General features: G+C 42.6%; 1 protein-coding gene across 5 annotated transcripts in view; it reads right to left on the reverse strand.

Moving 5' to 3' along the window:
* The window catches only part of PCDH11X (protocadherin 11 X-linked), an 896187-nt gene that overhangs the window by 695294 nt on the left and 180187 nt on the right, over positions 1-20706 (reverse strand). For 4 of the 5 annotated variants that reach the window (XM_048514060.1, XM_048514061.1, XM_048514064.1 and 1 more), the window contains exons 3-4: positions 9654-9701; positions 525-3011 (exon numbers count right to left, since the gene is read on the reverse strand). In XM_048514060.1, the coding sequence (XP_048370017.1) occupies positions 525-3011; positions 9654-9701 (2535 nt within the window). The remainder of the gene's footprint in view (positions 1-524; positions 3012-9653; positions 9702-20706) is intronic. The other variant, XM_048514062.1, reaches the window with a different exon arrangement.

Here is a 20706-nt window from a genome sequence, read left to right on the forward strand (position 1 = left end):
TCTTGCCTGTTTCTTAGAGACCTTGAGGTATAGCTCTGACCAAATGAAGTCTGCAATTCCAGACTCCATTAGCATTAAGAACCACTTATCAGATCCTACAAAGCTTTATTGCTTTCCACCTGGCCTAGATTACTTAGATTCCTGAGCATGTGATGCTAGCTAACAGGAACAGGCTGGTAACCTCTCTTTGTTCTGCAAATCTGCTGTATGGACTCCGTGAAGCGAGAAGTGCCACACTGCCATCTGCAGACAGGAATTACCCCTAATACACTCGCTCGGCAATCAACATTTCCTCGCAGCCAAGAGTCACTTCATTCTCATTCTCATCCTTTTAGTATTGATGAATCACAAACTGTTTACTTCTCAGTGCGTCAGCCAAGCATGAACATTCAGGATTTTGTTTTTAATCTAGAGGCACAGTGAAATGAAAGAACAAGGAAAAAGTAAAAGGGTCTGGACTGGAGTGGGGGGGGGGGGGGGGAAGAGGAAGTGGTGAAAAGGGGAAAAAAACCTTTGCCATTTACCTGTCTGGTGTGGATAGAGCCTGGAGTCTTGAATCCTCCCTGACAGCTGCATTCGGAGACACTGTAAGGGTCCGAGCTACTGGAGGAACACTTAGAGAGTGAATCACAGCCCACCACAAAGGTGTTATCCAGAGGCAGTTCCTGAATGACATGGTGCTTCTTCGGGGGCACTGGAGTCTCAGGTTTAATTTGGAAGGTGGGCTGCGGTGAGGCAGACTTGTAGTGCTTTGCTAAATCTGGGCTGTCAGGCTTAAAGGTTGTCGGTGTGGTGGCCCAGTTGTATTTTCCCATAGTCTGTTCTTCTAACTCTACAGGAATGTCCAAAGTGCCATTGATGTGTTCATGGCCAGGATCATCGGGCTTAGATTCTTCAATTGTTACAAAGTTGAGAAGAAGACTTTTGGGGGAGCGTTTCTTCTTCTTCTTCTTCTTCTTGATCTGTCGGTTTTCCTGGTTTGGAGATACCCACTCGCCACTCTGCTTGTTTTTCTGGACAACCTTGTGCCTGGGTGTTTGACGACACCGTACCAAAGCAGTCACAAAAATGACCAGGATTACTGTCATGGTGCCTGCAATTATAGCAATAATTATCTTGATGTAATCATTGGTTTGGGGGGTTATCTCGCCATCCCCAACGTTCTGGCCCACTGGCATTTCCATATTCCTGCGCACTAATTCTTGGATGTAGGATCCATTGGTGACAGATTCGTTCACAAATAAATGCACCAAGGCTATAGTATATAGAGACTCAGGCTGCCCCAAGTCATTGACCTTGATAACCAACCTGTGCAATCCATGATCTGATGAAATGACTTTCTCTTTCAAAGTAACATTGCCTGTTAACTGGTCGATCATAAACAAGCCCCTGGAGTTTCCGCCTATAATGCTGTAGCGAAGTTCAGCATTCATCCCTGTATCATTGTCAATGGCAAACACTTTAGTCACTACAGAGCCTGGACTGGTGGACATCGGAACTAAATCATAAGAGTAGTTAGACGAAGGGATGACGAACACAGGCCTGTTGTCATTAACATCCACAACATTGATGGTGACTTTAGCAGTTGATGAACGTTGTAATCTTCCTCCATCTACAGCTTTCACCTGGAAAGTGTAAGACCCTTGCTGCTCTCTGTCAAAGGTAATATTGGGTCTTATGACTCCAGTGAGGGGATCAATAATGAAATTATCTTTGCCATTTAATATAGACAAGGTCACTGCCGCATTCTCCCCTGAGTCTGCATCTGTCACAGTGATGAGTCCAACCGTGCCATACATGGGTAGGTTTTCAGGCACGTAAAAATTATACTCGTTGTGTGTGAAAGCAGGACTGTTGTCATTTTGGTCCAAGACTGAAACTGTCACAGTGGCATTGGTCTGCAAGGGTGGCATGCCATTATCTTTTGCCAGCACAGTGAATGAATACCTGTCCTGTTTCTCCCTATCCAGCTTTCTCACGGCAGTCAGAATGCCTGTACGGCGGTCCAGGTTGAAAATGGGGGGTGCATCCAAGCCCAGCATGTAACTGATCTCAGCATTGCGTCCACTGTCTCCATCTGTAGCACTTATCTTGGTTAGCTGGGTTCCGGGCGCATTGTTCTCAGGGATAGAGAGTCCAATAATGGGCTGTGTGAACAGTGGCGAATTATCATTCTCATCCTTGATTTTGATGAGGAGCATTGCAGACTGGTTCAAGGGTGGTTTCCCTGAATCAGACGCCACTATTTTAATAGCATATTCCCGCGTGGCCTCATAATCTAGGAACATGGCAGTCTCCAACAGAAACTGATTATCAAACACAGGCTTTAACCTGAATGGCACGTCATGGTCTGTGAAACAGGTAACTTTACCGTTGAGGTCAGCATCCTTATCCATTACCGTAATCAGGGCAATTTTAGTATTAAGCGGAGCTTTCTCTGACAAAAGCACAGTCCCGTTCACAGGATTGATAATGTACCTGGTGTCGATTGATGGGATATTGTCATTAATGTCTGTGACATTCACCGTCACTGTTGCCCTCGAGGGGGTTGAACTGCCATCGCTTGCCAGGACTGTCAACTTGTGTACAGGAGATTCCTCCCGGTCCAGCGGTTCTCTGATCGTGATAAGGCCAGTGGTGTTATCAATGGCAAAAAGTCTTTTGGCCAAAGTGGAGATCTGGCTGCTGAAATAGAAGTGAATCTGAGCATTTGATCCCAGGTCAGCATCAGTGGCATGGAGCTGAGAAACCGATGTGCCAATGGGGGCATTCTCAGGAACGCTGACTTCGATATCATTCTCCTTGAACACTGGGCGGTTGTCATTTACATCAGTGACTGTAACTTGGAGGATGGCAGTGCTGGATCTCGGTGGGTTTCCACCATCCTCCACTTTAATCTTCATCACATAAGTGTCCTTTTGTTCTCTGTCAAGGATCTGCTGGACTATCAGCTGGGGCCACTTGTCTCCCTCAGGAGTCTCAATAATGTCAAGTCCAAAAACATTTTGACCCTGGAAGACAGAATGAAACAGGGAGAACTGATTATTAAAGAGATCTTGGATAGATACACCCACATTTCCTATGTAATACCTACATATTTCCACTTACAGCTCATCTGAACATTTAAGGGTGGATATTTCATTGATTTTATTTACATCATTTATATATCACCTCTCCCCAGTAGGAACACAAAGCGGCTCATACCATTTTCCCATCTTCCACTTTATCCAGACACACAACACACACTGACTTAGAAGTAAATCCTACTGAAATGAATGGGATTTACTTCTGATTAAGTTTAAGTTCATCTGTGCAATAGGATCACAGTTTCAGGCTTCTTTGGACCAAACCAATGGCTTTTGGGTTTCAGTTACCATCATGATTCTGCCAACAGTTTACCCAGTGAATTTGTATTCAAAGAGGGGCCTGGTGTTGTGAGGTTCTTCCTCCATTGGTCTTGCTGTTTCAACTGAGAAGGAATTTCAAAGGGATTACTCTGTCGAAATTCCCAGTGGCCTGGCATTTGTGAAGGCTGAAGTTGACAGATATTGGTGCTGCTGGTTGGAGGAAATGACTAGAAAGTGTGTTCAAAAATGCTAATGGACAGAATCAGTGATTTGAGATAATGAAATTGGGTACAGAAACTCAACTATCTTGTATTGTCGAAGGCTTTCACGGCCGGATTCAACTGATTCAACACAGCCCGGAAAAACCCACCACAACCAGTCAACTATCTTGAATTGTGTTAAGTAGAACCATTTCAACTATTGTCTTTCAACAAAACTGCTCCAATCTTGAGGGAGACTTACAGAAATCAATCTTCCACCCCCGCTCCCTACTGTGTACTGCCGATGGAAATATATGTTCCAGGTAGTTCTGTGATTCTTTTGACAATGCAGCTGCTGGAAATATTTGCCTACTGAATGTCAACACTTTATGCCTACAGGGAAAGAAATTAGGGGCATTGAATCATTGTTTTATTGAAAATCAGTCCAGTGGGAAAGGAGCAGGCACCCTCTCCCCATGTGTTGGCCTCCCCCTTTAAATCAAAGCCCCAGTGGTTACAACATATAGAATTAAAATCCACCTGTAAAATGTATCATGGGACTACATGCCATGTATAGTTCCTTCCTAAGAGTGTAGGAAGTATGTAAGAAACTTAAATGTCAGCAAACACATCTCCACTGAGCATCTCTACCGGGGGTTCCTGAGCCTCTGAAAACAAGCATTACCTATAGTGCAGCAAATGCCAGCTGGTCTGTGAAACAATGTAAAGTGTGAAATAAGGTTTAGATAAGGGGGATGGTAGAGGGACTGTTTTACATCTTCTCCACTCACCCTTCCTTGTTGGGATAAGACACTAGGATCATCTTATTGGGAAGAAAAGCTGTGCTGTACTACAAAATAGATTACTATCCAAATGAAGGCTTCTGTGCAAGACCAGTTAAGATGCTAGGGCAGAAAGCTATGATACTCTTTGCTTCCTTACATGGTAGGTGTGTAGTTCAGCAATTTCGTAATGGGAGTTCCAAACTTCCTCACTAACATTTATTTCCTTGCCTGACTTAAATGCAGCAAAGCTAGAATTCCTTCCTGGCCTTAAAGCAATGGTCACAGCACAACACACACACACCTTTTTAAAACACTATAAATACTCCTTATATGGTCCTGCAATTACACTCAGATCCCATCCAGATGCTAGAGATACCCTACTAGATAGGATAGTTACTCTGACAGCATAGTCCTCGGTTGACTGAGACCAAGTCCCTCTGGTTGGGATGTGGCACCAAGCACGTGATACTGCTTGATATGGAATTAGACAGTTCAAAGTCTATTAAGGTCAGTACTGTCTATTCTGACAGGCAAAAAATCCATTTTCCGGTCTTCTTGTGGAGGTGTTTGACATTACACAATCCTTTTAAGTTGTGATTCTAGAGCAGGGGTAGGGAACCTTTAACACTCAAAGAGCCATTTGGACCCGTTTTCCATGGGAAAAGAAAACACTTGGAGCCGCAAATAATTTTTGACATTTGAAATAAAGATAACACTATATATATAGGGGTTTTTTTACCTTTTACTCCGCTCATTCTGAGAAGCGCATGGATGTATCCACCCTGTAGGCAGCAGGACGGGCAAGGATGGGGCCAGCAGCTCGGCCTTGCTGGCCGCCGGGAAAGCGCCCGCCCCGCTCCAACGGGGCAGGCGCGAGGGGAAGCCCATGGTGCGGCCCATCCAGCCGCAGGCAGTTGGTGCGCCCGCCCTGCTGCCTGCAGGGCGGGCAAGGATGGGGCCAGCGGCTCGGCTCGTGGAGCCGCAGTGCAAGGGCAGAAGAGCCGCATGCGGCTCTTGAGCCGCAGGTTCCCTACCCCTGTTCTAGAGGCCCAACCTAATACCGTCTACCTGCAAAGCTTATGCTTTAACACTAAGGGGGCTTTCACACGTACTGAATAATGCACTTTAATCCACTTTCAAAGCACTTTAATGATCACTTGCAAGTGGATTTTGCCATTTCACACAGTAAAATCCAGCTGCAAAGTGCACTGAAAGTGAACTGAAAGTGCATTATTTGGCATGGGTGAAAGCACCCTAAACCACAGCCCCTCCCAAATGGGAAATACCTTATCCACCCGAAATGCTATTTACCTTATTTAAATTGCCCCTTCTTGTGGCCATTTGCTCCATATTCGAAAATATTATTGTACTCTGCTAGCAGTCACATGTTTTAATCTCACAAAGAAAACAGTCATTCCAGAAAGAGGAGTCATTTTGAATCAGGGAAAGGCTGCAGGGGGAAAGCCACGATCTGATTCAGCCATCCACAGCTATTAGCTGAATGCTTAATGTTGTGAGAGTCCCTAGCATTCCCGCAGCTTTGCACATTATGAACTGCACCTGTGTGGACTGTTAGCTCTGTGTCAGGTTTATCTCAGCTCTCCCCATCCCGGATCATTCTCTCTTATCATGTATCTGCCTCTTTCATGTGCTGCAGTGATAAGATGAATGGTCAAAAACAAAAGCAAGCAAACAAACAAAAAAGCAGACACGAGCAGAATCTCCCTCTGCGCAACATTTAATTCCTGTGCCTTTAAATTTATGCTCTGACTCAGAAATGGCCACGTTGCAACCGATTACTAGAAACAAATCAAGATCAAGGTAATTCAGTGTTTCTCTTTTCATCATAACCCATTTCATGGCTGCAGTGAAAATTAGATTCCAAGAGTTAAAAATAAGGCAACCATTACATTTGCACACTGAATAATAAGGATCCCAAAATGTGTTTTGTTGAACACCGCATGCCCCGGTTATAGCAAAACAAATGCATGGACATGGAGATAGACACCACAATACACATCTTTCTCTGCACAGGGCACGCCAAAAAAAAAACGATGCTTGAATCCAGCTGGTGGGGGAATCAACTCTGATTCCAGTGAGATGGTATCTCTTTGGGCACCCTGAGCATGTGATTTTTTTCAATGGGGGAGGAAAAGGAGAAAGAAACAGCAAATACATCCCCTAAGGAGGAAGAAGTGATTAGCATTCATCAATAGCAATCTCTCTGAGTGACAGAAAATGCTGCTGACAGGCACCAAAGGGAACGGTGCCAGCCCTACTTCACCAGAAGCGAGAACAGGAGCAATAAATGCTGAGCATTAGGGATTGGGGCGGGGGGGGGCGGAGAACTGGAGCTGGACAACAAACCAATAAGGGGCATTCAATTTCCCGTTTGCTTTTCAAGAACACCAGCAGCTGTTGGTTATGTGTGCGTGCACCTGTAACCCAGATCAGAGGAAGCTCAAGTGTAACGTGTAGGGCTGGTGCATGAGGACTCAGTTCCAGTTGTGACATGACAAGGGTATTTTCACTGAATACACTGTGTGCTCAAAGCATTGTTCAATGCAAATATAGACAGTACGCACACTAATTTACATTGGACAGTACACACACTAATTTACAAATGCCTCTCTTCTGATTCCCCTATGCATCAAAACCAGTTGCATGTGGACTCAAATATTTATTTATTCATGAGGTTTAATATGCTACTCCTCCCCACCCTCAAACCCTATCGGTGAAAATGACTATACACCCTCTGCCTGGTGGCTTCCAACTCTAATTACAGTGTGTGTGGTGGAAGATAGAGCAGTTACTCACTAGTGAAGCAAAAATGGTTTTGTACATGTTCAACAGGTATATTTTTCTGTTACTTGGTGTGTGCAAATAATAATATCTGGTGTCCTAAATTCAGTTCTGGAGCTAATCAACCGGGAATCCTAGGTTTAAATCTAGATTCTGAACAATCAACACGGGCTCTGTGGGTTTTACAATAGTCCCTATTAATTGTTGCTAACATAGCATGTGAAATGATGACCTGATCAATAACCAATGGATGCCCTACTTGATTTATTGTTTCTAGAGCAGAGGCCTTAATCTCGTACTTTTACAATGGATGTAGGATTTTGGAACTCTCTGTGCATCATCAGTTGGTCTACTTAACAATGCATATCATTCATTCATTCATCACCTTGATTAGGCATAGAATAAAACAACAATCAGACGAACAATAACAACAATAAAAGGTTATTAGGTGATCAACAGGAGTGCACAGTTGTTGATAAAGCTGTTGCCAAAAACTCTGCTATGTCTGCAGTTCTTTTAGTGCAGCAGTCATTCAAAAGCAGACGTAGCTTGTCTTGGTCAGAAGTGGCAAGACATGAATTAATGTGAGGTTCAATGTAGAGACTCCTGAGTTCTGCGTGGCAAGAACAATACAAGAGTATATGAGCAGTTGTTTCTACTTTGACAAGTTCTTGCTTGTAATGGGACCTGCAGGAATCTGCCATGGAGAACTGCAGAGGGGAGGACATTTAGACGAGCTTGCATAAAGAAGCATCTCAGTAATGGGGATGAGAGATGTTTGAAGTAGGCCAGAAGGGATACAATGCAGAAGGGATACAATGCATATCAGGAGGAGGGACCAAACAAAAACTCTCTCAAGTAACCACTATCCTTCTTGGCTATTTCATCAAAGACAGAATTTCAGAATCACTGGTGAGAGAGATAGCTTTTTCCAATCCAAAAATGTACTGACCCTGTAGAACCTGTCCTCTAGACCATTGTGAACTGCACAATGAATGCTCTGAAACAGACTGCATGGACACTGTTCCATGCTTTAAACTATCTATGCATAGCAACACAGAGCCTCTGGCCCCTGAGAAACTAAGTTTTGCCTCCGAGAAAGTATGGCCCATGGAAGGACTCTTCTCTGTACAGAGGGCTCTCCTCACATTTCTCTGTTTACACATGAGGATGCACTCCCTTCTCTGTGCACACAGATAACTTCCTGGGCATGCTTCTCTTAACTCCATCCATCAATTTATTCTTAAAGGCACTTATTCTTATTTTTAAAGGCACAGATCTCATTACACTCCATAGTCAAGATTTCTGGCTTAGTATTTCAACTTCATTTTTTCCCATATTACTCGCTCACCCCCATGCCCCACTTCCTGCTGCTTTTGCTGGAGCACACAGGTTTGTTGTTTCCAAGCACTCCATGTTAATATTTTGATATATCAATAGAATGCAAAGGCCTGTGTTTTTTGCTAAGTTCAAAACCTGCATCGGTAGACTGTCTACTAGTAACCTATTTCATGTCTCCATACAGAAGAGCATGAAGAATTTTCATCAAGAGTTCTTATATCCCACACACCCCTTTTTACCCTTTAAACCTTTCCAGTGACAGTGAGTGCACTGAAGCTATGCTTTCTTTGAAATCAAATTTTATGTATTGTAATGAAAAAAATGTGTCTCTTGTCATGTGCGGTTGTTGAAGAAAAGCTAAATGGAGTATGTCTTTGCATGAATTAAAAATCTGTGTGTTGTAGTTGCAGAAGCTAATGACAGAATAATCAATGCGCATCTGTCAAGTTGTGTGCAAATAGAGAAATGAGGGAAGCGTGTGCCTCCTTCTCTACTTCTGCTATATTTTTCTGCCAATCTAGAGGTTGGGGGGAGAGCAGCATATAGATTTTCAGTGGCTTTACAATCAAAGCAGGGCAGGGGGGATGAATGGACAGCTTCTTCTCTTAAGCTATTTCCTTTCCTTCAGAGTAAAGGGGCTGAAAATATGCTGCTTTAAATCCAGCGCAAGGCATCTTAGTAAAAGCCTATATAATAATGGAGCCTGACCTGGACAGCCCTGGATAGCTCAATCTTGTCTGCAAGTTGATGGCTCTTAACACACACATCTGACAAAGAGTAGTACCAGTATCTTTAACATAATGTCATTAATGTTACCTATGATTCACACAAAAGCAGAAATAAGATTTAAGGAGTCTGCACCATCTAAAGTCAAAGCTGTTCCACCAGGCATATGGTTGAGGCAACCCAAAATCCAACAATCAAATAATATGGAAGGTGTGAAACATGATAATAAACACTGACATATGGATCTCTTACGGATATCGTTTTAATAACATTTTTGCCTTTCAAAACACATTTCAACATTCAAGGCTCCAGATCACAACCCCAAAATGTGAAATAAGATCCAATTTCTACAGTGTACCTTGACAAAGTGTTGCATACTAAAAATCAAAAGGGATTTTACACATTTATTTCAAGAAATTTCTTCCAGCTTTCGTAGATCTTTGTATATTTACCTGTTCATTTGTAATGGATCCAAAGGTCCTTTTCGGAGCTGTTTTGGGCTGCCATGTAAATAAAAAATGGGGAAAAAAGTTTCTTTAGATGCTTTACAATAAATCAGATATTTTAAAATCAGATATTTTAAATAAATCAGATATTTTAAAAATGTTACAATAAATCAGATATTTTAAAATCAGATATTTTAAAACAGAATCTAACAGGCTTAGCCTGGAACATTTAAACCATTCTTCCCTCTCTCTTAAACAGCCATGCTAAGATGTAAGGCTGGGCTTGCAATATCTACCAGTAGCAACACCCTACTGTAAGACTGACAGCACTTCAGTGTAATGAGCACTTGCACTGGGGGTGGTAAAGAAACTCTACATGCTGATGTGCAATATTACCTTGGGAAGAAATATACGCTGGACTAAACATGGACATCCATTCAGTCATACAACGGAACCATAGTTGGGGACTGCTTTGATGGATCACACCTTCCTACCCTCTCAAATCCTAATGCATCTGCCTATCTGGGTTTAGTGTTATGTGTGATCCATTAACCCAGAAGTAATCCAAAGGACACAAAATGGGAAAGGACAAGGCTGTGAAGAAAAGGAAATATTCAGGGGTTAAGGTAGGGTTTTTTTCAGAGAGTTCATGCTGCCTTGATATGAATTTTTGTTGATACTCTACCAATGCAGGCATGCCATAGCTGCCTTTATATAGATTTCTGCTGATATTCTTTCAATTTAAACAGTGTGCAAAAAGAACTCAGTATTTATTTGTGGTTGGTATGAACCTGCTGGCACATTTTCACATTTGTGTGCACCTTCCCCTCATATGGCAAGGCAAGACTGAAGTGAAATTGACAACGGTTTCTTTTCCTGGTTAAAAATCTGGGGCCCCTTCCGCACATGCAAAATAATGCATTTTCAAACCACTTTCACAACTGTTTGCAAGTGAATTTTGCCATTCCGCACAACTTCAAAGAGCATTGAAAGCAGTTTGAAAGTGCATTATTCTGCATGTGCGGAATGAGCCTCTGTTACTGGGAAAGAAATTAACCCCACTTTCTCAGGGTGCCCACATTTGAATGTCATAACAGAGTGGAGTTTGTTGAAGATCTTCAGTCTTGGTGGATGTAGAGTGCATAAACACAACCTTAATGAACAAACTCTAGTTTGCAGTGTCAGAACCTGCCCAATTTGTGTCCTCTTATTGTTCTGCCTTGATTGGCCTCAGCAATTTACTGTGCATACTATTTTGTGTTGCTTTTGAAACATAATTTGAGGTTTTATTTTGATTCATGTTGAACTTGAAGTTCTTGTTCCAAATGCAGGACATCAACACTTCCGTTAAATAATTGAATAAAAATTGTTGCATTGACTTAGAAGAAGTGCAATTAAAATGGTTGGTTACATCAAGTACCCATTTGGGGATCTAAGCTACCAGCTGATAAGTCAATAGAACATAATTGGTCTATCGAATCTGATGGACGATCGGAATTACTGAAGTAAGTGCAGTCCTAACACATTGGATTGCTTGTTCAATTTTTAGTAGAAGAAACTGCATAAAATACTGATAGCAGTATGTAGGTAGAATATTGCTTTAACTATAAAAAGGAAATTACACAACTTTTATGATTCTATTTTTTTTTTAAAAAAAATTCAATATTAAGTGCAGGGGGCTGTATCCTGCAATGAATCTCACAAGCAGAGAATCAGCAGAGCCTGGCAAAAATAGAATTTAGCAATGCGGGAAAATATTTTTAAACATCCGTTATAAGAATGATGCTGGAGTTTGGGAATCAGTTTTTTTTTCTCTACACCTTTATCATTTTTAAATTAGTCAGTTGACCATACATTTAAATTGCAACAAATGAAACCCAACGAAGTTACAAAGCCTCCAGATTCCAACAGTCTTAAGTCTATGCTGACTAGGCCAGTTCCATTAGGGCTATATCTAACAGTTCCATGAATCTGCAGACCAATTCGCACTTACTTGGGAATGCATATTGCTGAGCGCACTGAACATTTCCCTTTAACAAGTGTTCAATGGCCTCCATTCCAATTACCTCTGTGCACACAATGGTGCTAGAGCACACAGAGGCCCTCTGCATGCCTGTGGAGTGACCTCCTGTGCTGCAATAAATGAATCCACAACTAGTGTCTTCATGTATGAAGCACAACAGCAGCATGGGATTTTTGTGACTATGGCAACAAACCCATGCTGCAAGGGAATGCTAAAAGTTTCTACAGCTAGGAAGTAGGAAATAATTGCAGCCAGAACTGCCAAGAGCCATTAAGGACCGCTGTACACAGACACATAGTGCCCTCACTCTGACACAACACAATCATCCTTTGGGGGAGGGCAGTATACAAGCATAAAAAAAAAACAAGTCATATGACTAATGGCCCAATCCGGCTGTGGGAGACATAAGAACATAAGAACTAGCCTGCTGGATCAGACCAGAGTCCATCTAGTCCAGCACTCTGCTACTTGCAGTGGCCCACCAGGTGCCTTTGGGAGCTCACATGCAGGATGTGAAAGCAATGGCCTTCTGCTGCTGCTGCTCCTGAGCACCTGGTCTGCTAAAGTATTTGCAATCTGAGATCAAGGAGGATCAAGATTGGTAGCCATAGATCGACTTCTCTTCCATGAATCTGTCTAAGCCTTTTTTAAAGCTATTCAGGTTAGACAAATCAGCTTCCAGATGCAGTGAAGGCCCGTGCCAGCAGATTTGCCCTTCCTGGGGCACATGCCCTGACAGAGGTGCAAAAGTACCTACGCAATGCCCAAATGCAGTGCTCAACACCACATCAGCACTTTTGCAGTACAGATGAACATGGGGCATGGAACCAATTGTAGTCACTTCCACTTCCAGTCTTCAGATCAGGGAATGCTGTGGTCTGGGCCTCAAGAGTTATGCCACCCATTCGATTCAGTACAATGGAGAGCTTTTAAGCAGCAAGGGTTTTTTTTCCCTTTATGGCTACACCCCTGCCCTGTGCCACCTGAAAGCCCTCTGGGGAGTCTTGGCAGCACAGCAGCAGAGTCATTGCTGGCCATGGCACCCTCTGGATTGGACTGACCATTTTAGCATCAACATTTTTATTACATACCCCTTCTACTTCCATGGAACTTAAGGGGATGCAATGAAAATTTCTAGAGGCTGCCAAGGGGGCAAGCCAGCCATAATCCATTCTGGGGAAAGCTACCAATCTATATATATATAAAACTAACTATGAGTTTGTTACTCATGCTCTAACGTGGAAACGGCTGGACGGATCGCCCCCAAATTTTCACATGTTGCGGGCAGGTAATCGAACCTTCAAATCGCCAAAAGTCCATTCCTGAGCCTGAACCTTCAAATCGCCAAAAGTCCATTCCTTCCTCCTGGTACCCAAGCTACAAGTTGGCTCCATTAATGAATACCTTCCACTATTGTCACTTCATTTGTCACTTTATATCTGGCTCTTTTTTGACGGAGTTCAGGGCCTGTTTTATCACCATTGTGTGAAGTAGGCTAGGCTAAGGCTCATTCCGCACATGCAAAATAATGCACTTTCAAACTGCTTTCAGTGCTCTTTGAAGCAGTGTGGAATAACAAAATCCACTTGCAAACAGTTGTGAAAGTGGTTTGAAAATGCATTATTTTGCCTGTGCGGAAGGGGCCTAAGAGAGAGTGTGGCAAGGACAAGGTCACATAGTTCTCCTTTCCTTCACTTCAGAGGTTGCTGGATTTCCAGCTGCACCCAACAGCAACTTTGTCCTGTTCTCCAAGCAACCAGGACCATCTGAATTGTGCCCCCTTCGAACCTCAACATCTGTGGTTCTGGCCACATCTGCTGGAACCCCCCTGACAAAACTCTTTGGCAGGCAACATATTATAACAGCAGCTTCTTTCTCATCCACCCTTCTGCTAGCTATTTCTTTTACAAGCTCAATAATGCAGTTTCAGTACACTTTCACTCCACTTTCAATGCACTTTAGTGATCGTTCTCAAGTGGATTTTACCATTTCACACTGTCAAATCTGGTTACAAAGGGGATTGAAAGCAGGTGTTCAGCAGGTGTAAAAGTGCCCAATTGCAAGGAAGCTGCACCGGCACATTTGAGGAACCTGGCACATTCTGGAAACCCATCAGTGTTTCGTTTTGTAGGTTTTCCAGGTAAGGTCAGTTCCAGGGGCTTAAATGTCAACAGGCTTCTAAACATTTGTATGAATACAGAGGTAGAAAGCACCAGGAATATTTTGAACATTCATTCAGGCTCTTTGTACCCATTGCACTCCATCTTAGTGTCAAACAAATGCAGTAGTAAAAGTAACGTGGAGCAATATCAAAAAATTGACAGCACAGGTTCTTAAAACAATGCACATAACAGCTGCAATTTGAAAATGATTTTTGCCTTATATTTTGCTACCAAGAGAAGGGGGCTAGATCTATTTTTTTCCTTATTCAAAATTAGCGCAGTGAATGTAAAAATGTGCAATTTGTAAAGCACTAGCAAGTGACTGCCGGGAATAGATTAAATGCGAGCACATTCCGAAATAAGAGTAGCATGAATGTGGCAATGGTAATAAAGGTTGCAGGTCCTCCGCCTGCTGTCATTTATCCAGTGTGTAATTCGGATTTTCATGCATTCTGAAAGATGAGGCCACGTCATGCCACTTGCCTACTTAAAGCAGAACAGAGTCTCCTGCTCTGCCAGCTATAAAAAGATGGACAAGCTGAGTTTCAATCGATGGGTGCTAATTGAGCATACCACTTGAGAGCCAAGATTGTGTAGTGGTTAAGAGCAGTGACTCTAATCTAGAGAACTGGGTTTGACACACACACACCCACCCACCCCATTTTCCACATGAGAGATGGACTCGGATCTGGGGAACCAGGTTTGTTTTCCCACTCCAATGTATGAGTGGCAGACACTGATCTTGGAGAACCAGGTTTTTTCCCCCTCTCCTCCGCATGAATCCTGCTGGGTGACTTTGGGTCAGTCTCACCTTCCACACAAGTTATCTGTTGTTGGGAGAAGGAGGGAAGAAGTTTGTAAACAGCTTTGAGACTTCTTATGATTGAGAAGAGTGGGGTATAAATCCGTGTCACACCCAGGGACCCCTGTTTCTTCCCCAGTGCACCTGCTGTGGCATGTGGGGTACTTTCTGTGGCCTCAGTCAGGGTATGATGCCTTCTTTTGAGTTGAGGAAGCAACCCAATTGGCTGCAAAGAGGGCCCTCACGGGGGCAACAGCAAGCCAGCTTTTTCTTCCCCAAACATCAGGACCCCTTATAGCCCAACCCTCCTGCTTTCCCCATCCCCTGGCTTCCACCCTTGGCCCCTGCCCCTGCACCCTGGCCCTTCCTCCCAGAAGGGTTTTAAACCCCAGTCCCTCGTCTGGCTGCTCTTTGCTGCTTGTGGCATTCGTTGGCTCTAGGACCTGGGAAGCTGCTGGATCCTTTCCTGTCCTGCCCCTCCCTCCAGCATCTATGGCTTCACTCCAGCCATGGTGCACTGAGAAGAGAGTGTTAGGGTCACTACTCCCCAGTGACAGCAGGCTTCTGAGGCACACAGGCTGAAGTCACTCTTCTCCATGCCCAGGATGCTCCTGGGATAACTCTACTAGCCATTCCAAAGCCTGGCCTTCCCAGGTAGGGCCCTGTGGGCAACTGGGATGGGCGACGTGCTGGGCAAAAGGTGGGGGAGGGATGGCAGCAGGAAGTCCATTCGCAGGGACTCCAGACAATCCAAACTCTCTCATTGGTAGTGTACACTTGATATTAACACATTAATGTTTATATAAATTATATTGCCCGTACTCAAAGTCATTCTGTCACAAGAAGAGGTGAGACTGGACCAGGAAAGAGCCTTAATTCTGGTTCTGGGGCCTGAATGAGAAGGTCCCAGGGCATCCTTGCTGATCACCAGGCAACTCACTCATTGGCCTTGATGTATGGTCAAATACAGGATTGTCAATTCCAGGATGGGAAATTCCTGGCGATTTGGGGATGAAATCTGTGAAGGGGAGAAGTTTCAAAAGGGACAAACAGCATTCAGTTCTTCATCCAAAGCAACCACTTCCCAAGGGAGCCAGTTCTGTAGCTAGGTAGGGTTGACAGAATGTTTCAACAAAAGTACTAGACATTTTATTTAACAGCATTTGTAGCCTGCTGTTCTCACCAAAATGGAATGTGCATTCCTTTATTATTATTATTATTATTATTATTATTATTATTATTATTATTATTATTATTATTATTATTATTATTATTATGAAGAAGAAGAAGTTCAATGCCAATCTACAAGGACTTCCAATAAGCAATGGAGGAGAACTAGGGAAACAGCATATCATTCCGAACCACTTAGATTTCCCCTCTCTTTCTCTCTCTCTCTCTCTCCATATATATATGGGCTTTACAGGGGCTGCAGAATCCCCCGACCCCCTGATCGCAGTGCAATAGTTACCTGGGTGTGGGTCTGTGGCTTAGATGTGGGAGAAGCTGGAGCGGTGTGGGTTGGGGTAGGTTGAGATAGGAGGAGGATGGAGATGAGTGGCTTGGGGTGAGGAGGGCAGGCAGCACGGTGAGGGGTGGGGTGGAAGAGAATGGAACGGAATGGCTTGGGATGGCAGGAAGGTTGTAAGGGGAGGCTTGGGGTGAGGGAGGGTGGCAAGGAATGGCTAGGGGTGGGGGAGGGTGTGTGTGTATATATATATGCATGTATGTGTATACATATGTGAGTGTGTGTGTATTATTTTTATCCCACTTGTTAGTGAAGTCATGAACTATGATCAATTTATTTTTTTCTCAGCTTTTTCTATTGCAGAAACGTTGCAAGATTTTTGCAGTGACATTTTGACACCCAGACATGAACACAACCAACCTAGCTACCTAGCTACCTAGCTACCTAGCTACCTACCTACCTACCTACCTATCTATCTACCTACCTACCTACCTACCTACCTACCTACCTACCTACCTACCTACCTACCTACCTACCTACCTACCTATTTCTTGCTTTCTCTGGGATTATGTAGAAGTTTATTTCAATGCAATGGTGTGAGTTCAGGGAAGAGGGCTGAGATGGAGAGCAAATAAAGTTTATAGCAACCTTAAACTATTGAAAGATTTTCCACGCTGCATCTCCCACAAAACCAAACAATGTGTAATTATACAGCATATGTTTATATTTTGCATGCAGTGTTTTGGTTCTCCTGTTTTGAACTCTCCCTCTTTTTATGTATATGTAAAGCAATTAAAGATGTTTGCATTTCATATATCAACAATTTAGCACTCTTTAATTTCTGGAAAAGTTAATATTTTCAGCTCTTTAGTAAGAGGTAAACTCCTAGAAACCTATTAATTGTTCCTGGTTGCTATTACTGCTTGTGTGATTTGCTGTTTGTGTTGCCCTCACTGCTTACTGGGCAAGAAGGCAGCTTTATCCACATTACAGACTTAGGCTGGTTTAGCAGCTATCTGTCTTCCCAGGAACCGGGTGGAAATTGCAGTTTTGTGAGAGGTAGGCTGTAAAGAAAGAAAGACTTAGGGATCTCTAAAATAGAATATGCATCCCAGCTGACATAACGTAAACCTGATCCCTATTAACGATACTATTAAGGACTAGACACCTGAAGGGGAAGGGGAAGAAAAAAACCCAGATGCATCAAAAAGACAGCTGATAGATAATGCCTGCCCCGCTGCAAACAGGGCAGTGGGTAATAATGCCAAACATGCCTTGAAACAAATACTCCCTGGTCAGTTCTTTTGAAGTCATGGAAACCTTGCCATGCGTAATTGGCCCATGGCATTTATTCGAAGCCTCCACAGGAAACTGTCTTACACACTAAGTTCTTGGGCATCTCTAAGAAGCCACAAGGTGAGATCATCAGAGAATGTGGAATCTTCAAGTCATGGATGATCTCACCTTACTGAAACCAACACCATGTTTAAGAAGGCATACTATAGTGAGCTTTAAAGCAAGCAAGGTTTCAAGTTGGCACTCTTAACAACTATGCTGTTTCTGCTTTGATTTTGATTTGACCTTTGCAGTTAATCAGGTGAATTCATTTTTTAAAAAAAATTATTTGGATTACAATATTTTTTAAAAAATTTGGATTACAATATGTAGTTGTGATTTTATTGCCCCCATGCCTTGTGCTCTCTCTCACAATTCCTAGGGATAATTGCCCCCAAATATAAATCACAATTTTAAAACTCTCAAGCTTGAACAATATTTATGGTAATAGCAATGATATCCATTCACTGCCATTAATTTTACCAAATAGTTAATCTTTCCAAATGAAAGAGGATTTTTTTCCCTGGGGGTGGGGGGAGGGAGCTCTGGATTTTTTTCCCTGGAAATATTCTACATAATAAACTTTGTCTTCTTCACCAGGGAACAGAAGTTGGGGGGGGGAGGGGTGACATGTTGACACAAATTAGCTTTAATTATTATGGACAGAAGCATGAAACCAAACAATACACCTTCAAAGACAACATTCCTGAGAATATTGTAGCCCTACCAGAATGTATATGTATGTGCCATATGGACATGTGTACACAGCCAGATTCATACCAACCTATCTTTTTGCAACATTATAAAACAAATTAAGCGAACTGTAAGATGCAGGAAGTTTCTAGTTTGTAAACATTATGGGATGCACACACTGATAATTGTTTAAGCATCACGGCAAACTTTTGAATTTTAAAACTCTCTGCAAAATTCAATCAAACATATAAACAAAGGAAACCATATGCTGAAAATCCTCTTTCTCAGAAAATCATTTCAAGTCAGGCAAGTGAAAAAAAAAACCACTTTCCCCCATTTATTTAGGAAGGAATCATCTGATGTGCCTAGCTGGCTCTTGACATATTCCTTGGAAGGTGCCACTCGGCTGCCTCTTGGAAGATAATAAATAACAACGCTTCAAAAGTTATAAATCTGATAACATTGCCCAGAAGAGGCACCGAGTTACCAGTAAGTGCTAAAAATACTTCAAAATGAGATTGAATTCTACAAACTGATTAAATAAAGGCTGTTTACTATTGTGATCACAGAATGCTGGGGACATAGGGAAAAAATAAACTTTCTTTTACACTTCAAGTACCTGACTCACAAAAAGGCCAACTAACTGGTTGTTTTTTCTCATGTCCCAAATATAATCTGATATCACTAAAAATTCATCTTCTTAAAAGTACCCCGTATTTTTCTGAGTCTAAGGGGTGCTGTCAGATCTGTAGTCTATGGTGCTGAGCTCCTTTCTCTCAGAATCATGTACTTGATATGAGTGTTAGGCCTCAACTGCATCTTAGGATTTCTTTCTAAACCATTTTTTTTGTTTCTTTTGAGATTTTAGCTGCCAAGACAGCTTTATTAAAAAGAACAGGCAGGAGGGGACATAGTTAAAGGGGAAAAATCATTATTGTTTTGCATTTACTTCTACTGGAAAAAAATGTATAGGTCCCTGTAATTTTCTCCAGTGTAGATGAAAGCAGTTCAAGAATATTTCTATGGGGGGAGGAGGAAATGGTTAAATTTCTGTCTACCTACACAGACAGGCAGGCAATTGGGGTTATCAACTTGGGGTTGAGAGATTACAGGATATTTGGAGGTGAAGCTTGAGGAGGGAATGTCCCGGGAGAGAAGAAACCTCAGCAGGGTATAATTCCATCTGAAGCTCATTCCACACATGCAAAATAATGCACTTTCAAACTGCTTTCAGTGCTCTTTGAAGCTGTGCGGAATGGCAAAATCCACTTGAAAACAGTTGTGAAAGTGGTTTGAAAACTCATTATTTTGCGTGTGTGGAAGGGGCCTGAATTAGCCGTTTTCCACAGGAAACTGATCTGAAGAGCTGCTGTAATTCTTGGAGACCTCCAAGCCCTACCAGAAGGCTCACAAGCCTACAAGGGATATAAAAAATGTTTGTACCAGCTGTATGAGATCTGGACGGAGACTGTATGAGATCAGGTATGTTTCCATAATATATAAAGCAGCTTATGAAAATGAATATAAATAAGCTGCTTTGGGTTCCTAGTGAGAAGGAAAGTGGGACACCTAAATAAATAATTGCCCTGTGCTCCTCTTCACAACTAAATTGCAATAAATAAAGACATAAATATGAACATGGAGGAAATTCCAACCGAGTTTATTTTATTTACTTCATTTATACCCTGCCTTTCTCCCCAGTAGGGACAGAAAAGCAGCTTACATAATTCTCCTCTGCTTCATTTTACAGAAGAAGGTTTCAGTTATTATTTACTTTACAGACGGCCTTTCTTGCCCAGACACAAGGAAGATTATAAAATATGCCCACACACAGACACAGACACACGTTTAGGACATAGCATAAACAGTGCAAACCCCCCACCCCCCACAACAACCCTGAATGACAACAGTTACAAGACAATGCTGTAAAAAGAAAGAAACTACATACAACTAACAATGCAATCACTACAGCAAGATTGCAGTCATAAAAACACATGCTGCTGAAGAATCCCATTTTACTGCAACCCTATTTCCTTCAGAAAGTAGAAGGAAGGGTTAACCTCCCCTCCTTCCTCTCCCACTAGGGAGAGTAGTAGTTTCCAGTCAGAACCCCATGCAGCTATTATCTGGCTTAAACACAAACAAACGCTCTGCGTATGCACAGAGTTTCGGGGGGGGGGGAGGAATTCCTCTCTGGGAATGAAGCCCCATTTCACATATGCAAACCTATGACCTATGAAACGGCCTTTACTGGTCTTTCCAGCTTAGTACTGTGTACTTTGACTCTCCAGCACCACAAGCCTTCCCTAATATCTTCTACTAAAGCTCCTTTAACTGGAGAAGATAGGGATCAAGCTGGGCATCTTTCAAGTGTGAGGTAGGTACTCTACCAATAGCCACTGTCCCTCCCCATAATAGTCAGGTGGGGTTTAAACCGTGGATGCATTTTCCGCCACAAACAATTTTAACTCTTTAAGAGCACACTGTGAGAAATCTGTTTCCCTCTCCTTAACAGTGAAGTTATTCCCCATTTGTTGTTTCTTTTATTTCATTTTGCATAAGTTTGTTTTTTTCCCATT

This window comes from Sphaerodactylus townsendi, linkage group LG13 (assembly GCF_021028975.2).
Source record: "Sphaerodactylus townsendi isolate TG3544 linkage group LG13, MPM_Stown_v2.3, whole genome shotgun sequence".
NCBI classification, from domain to species: domain Eukaryota; kingdom Metazoa; phylum Chordata; class Lepidosauria; order Squamata; family Sphaerodactylidae; genus Sphaerodactylus; species Sphaerodactylus townsendi.